The sequence below is a fragment of the Poromitra crassiceps genome, assembly GCF_964638095.1.
Source record: "Poromitra crassiceps genome assembly, chromosome: 20".
Lineage (NCBI taxonomy): Eukaryota > Metazoa > Chordata > Actinopteri > Beryciformes > Melamphaidae > Poromitra > Poromitra crassiceps.
Window position 1 is genome coordinate 23988161 of NC_139637.1, and position 3048 is coordinate 23991208.

Below are 3048 nucleotides of genomic sequence, written 5' to 3' on the forward strand. Positions count from 1 at the left end.
ACACACTGAACCAGCCTGTGAGTGGAGAACGTCCTACCTCACCACCTACACACTGAACCAGCCTGTGAGTGGAGAACATCCTACCTCACCACCTACACACTGAACCAGCCTGTGAGTGGAGAACGTCCTACCTCACCACCTACACACTGAACCAGCCTGTGAGTGGAGAACGTCCTACCTCACCGCCTATACACTGAACCAGCCTGTGAGTGGAGAACATCCTACCTCACCACCTACACACTGAACCAGCCTGTGAGTGGAGAACGTCCTACCTCACCACCTACACACTGAACCAGCCTGTGAGTGGAGAACGTTCTACCTCACCACCTACACACTGAACCAGCCTGTGAGTGGAGAACGTCCTACCTCACCGCCTACACACTGAACCAGCCTGTGAGTGGAGAACGTCCTACCTCACCACCTACACACTGAACCAGCCTGTGAGTGGAGAACGTCCTACCTCACCACCTACACACTGAACCAGCCTGTGAGTGGAGAACGTCCTACCTCACCGCCTACACACTGAACCAGCCTGTGAGTGGAGAACGTCCTACCTCACCACCTACACACTGAACCAGCCTGTGAGTGGAGAACGTCCTACCTCACCACCTACACACTGAACCAGCCTGTGAGTGGAGAACGTCCTACCTCACCGCCTACACACTGAACCAGCCTGTGAGTGGAGAACGTCCTACCTCACCACCTACACACTGAACCACCCTGTGAGTGGAGAACGGACGTGAAGATGCTGAGAAGATTGACCTGGCTGTTTGATTGCTGGATGTCAATAGACTGCATGATCTATGGACCTTACTCTCTCCAGCACTCTGAGTATTTAATCACTACTGTAGATCTTAAGTGACGGCACAAATATTCAACTTGCCATAAAAAGCAATCTACTGTATCTAATATATGGATGGGTTATTCATTTGGGTCAAAATGCTGAGAGGCCTACTGCATGTAGTAGGTATGTACCAATGTATGACTTCTTCTGCTGTTTCTCCTATATCCTCTCCCCTTCGGTGAGCTCCTTCTCTGACTGTTACGGAGGATGACAGATGCGCCCCCCCCTGGCCACTTTTGTTGGTACGGTCTATTTTGAAACGGATTTGTTCGGGCCTGTGTGTGTGTGTGTGTGTGTGTGTGTGTGTGTGTGTGTGTGTGTCTGCCATGTAGCCTGGGGTCAATCAGTCTGCTGACCCGTGCCAGCCGACCTCTCACCTCCCCCTCCAGGGGGCGTGCAATCCCCCACAGCACCCCCCCACCCACCCCACCAAGGTGTCACACATGTTCAGAATTCATGTTGTATAGAGAGCAGTCACTTCCTGCTTCAGCACTGCACCAGAGATTTTCATCCGCCATTTCTTTTCCCATAGACATTTCGTAAAATGCTTATAAAAATAGTTTTACTTGGTCAAACCAAACGGTTCAGATATATTTAGAAACAGGAGAGACCACATAACATTTCACTCGGACCAAAACATTACAAAAAAGAAATAATTAAAGAAAATATTTTTTCAATGTTGTTTTTTAAAGTTTTGGTCCGAGTGAAATGTTCTATGGTCTCTCCCGATTCTAAATACAGCTGAACCGTTTGGTTTGACCAAGTAAAACTATTTTTATAAGCATTTCACGAAATGTCTATGGGAAAATAAATTGCGGAAGTAAATCTCTGGTACAGTGCTGAAGCAGGAAGTCGACGTTCACTTCGCCTCTCTATCTAGCAAGGACCTAGTGTCACACGTTGACGAGTGTTTGCCGGGCCGCGCGGGGGCGCAGGCAGAGACTTGTACAGTACCGCAGACGGCCACCGCGGCTAAACGGGGGCGCACGCACGTCGTTTAGATTATAGCAAAAGACGGATGGAAGCAGCTAACCCTACTGACGTAACATTATCGTCTTGTTTTGGGAGGTGCGTAGGACGAGAGGAACACAACGAACCATGAGGACAGGAAGGGGAACCAGCTTGCCCCCCGGTATAATCGCTTAACACTAGGGTGCGGGTCGAGTGTTTCTTGGAGAGAAAACGCGTCGTCAGTTTGTTCGGTAGCTATCGAGGCGACCGTGACGGGGCCACAGCGCAAAGGGAGGGGTGATGAGAGGGTGAGGGGAGAGATGTACAAGGGAGTCCAATGCATCATGTATATAGATCTCATCTGCGTTATTCCATCTGCAGATCGCCCCAAAAGTCTTTGAAATGGAGGGCGAGTTTCAGGTCGAGGGAAAAAGAGACCTCCTTTCTCCTCCTTTTGCAGTGTTCTGTTCCCTCGCTTTTTCTCTCATCTAGATATTTAAATGGTTGGATTGCCCCGCGCCCCCCCCTCTCTCATCAATTGCTGTGGACTATGTTTCTTTCTTCACAGTGTGCTTTTGGAGTGGCTGTTCCTGACTGGCCCCCGAGGTCAAAGGGGGGCGGGGTCAGTACGGGGGGGGGGGGGGGGGGGCGGGGGCGGGGTCAGTACGGGGAGAAGAGGATGGGCCCGTGGGCGGTGCGGATGGGCCCGGGCGCGGGTCTCAGGATGGCGTGGCTGAGAGGCGGGCCTTGCAGTAGGTGGTGGTGGTGGTGCGGGTGGTGGTGGTGGTGGTGGTTCAGGGGGGAGGCGCCCGCCGCCGCCGCGCGGAGAGCTAGCTGGTTGGAGGAAGCGGCGGCGGCCATGGCCGCGGCCACGGCCAGGGGGCTGGGCAGGAGGCCTGCGCCCAGAACTTTGGTGAGATCCTTGGAGAAGGTCAGAGAAGACTGCAGAGAGACACATGGAAGAGAAGTGGGACAGAGAGAGAGATGAGAGAGAGAGAGAGAGAGAGGTGTGGGGACATGAAGGAGAGAGAGAGAGGAATGAAACGATTAGTTCCAGAGGAATCAGATATAGAACTTCACATTTCGTCTGCAGACTCTGTCGCAATCAGTGCTGGGCAAGTTACTTTCAAAATGTAATATACTACATATTACTAGTTACTTTCATTTGAAAGTCATACGTTACTTTACAATATTACTGTCTGTGTAGAGTAACTTGTTACTTATTACACTACTTTTGCATTAATTTCACCAAA

General features: G+C 51.3%; 1 protein-coding gene across 1 annotated transcript in view; it reads right to left on the reverse strand.

Moving 5' to 3' along the window:
* Nucleotides 1-1668: 1668 nt before the first annotated feature.
* The window catches only part of znf385a (zinc finger protein 385A), a gene marked incomplete at its 5' end in the record, with an annotated part of 42474 nt that continues 41094 nt past the window's right edge, over nucleotides 1669-3048 (reverse strand). The window contains one exon of the mRNA XM_083657002.1: nucleotides 1669-2737. Coding sequence (XP_083513128.1) covers nucleotides 2456-2737 — 282 coding nt within the window. The 3' untranslated portion in view covers nucleotides 1669-2455. The remainder of the gene's footprint in view (nucleotides 2738-3048) is intronic.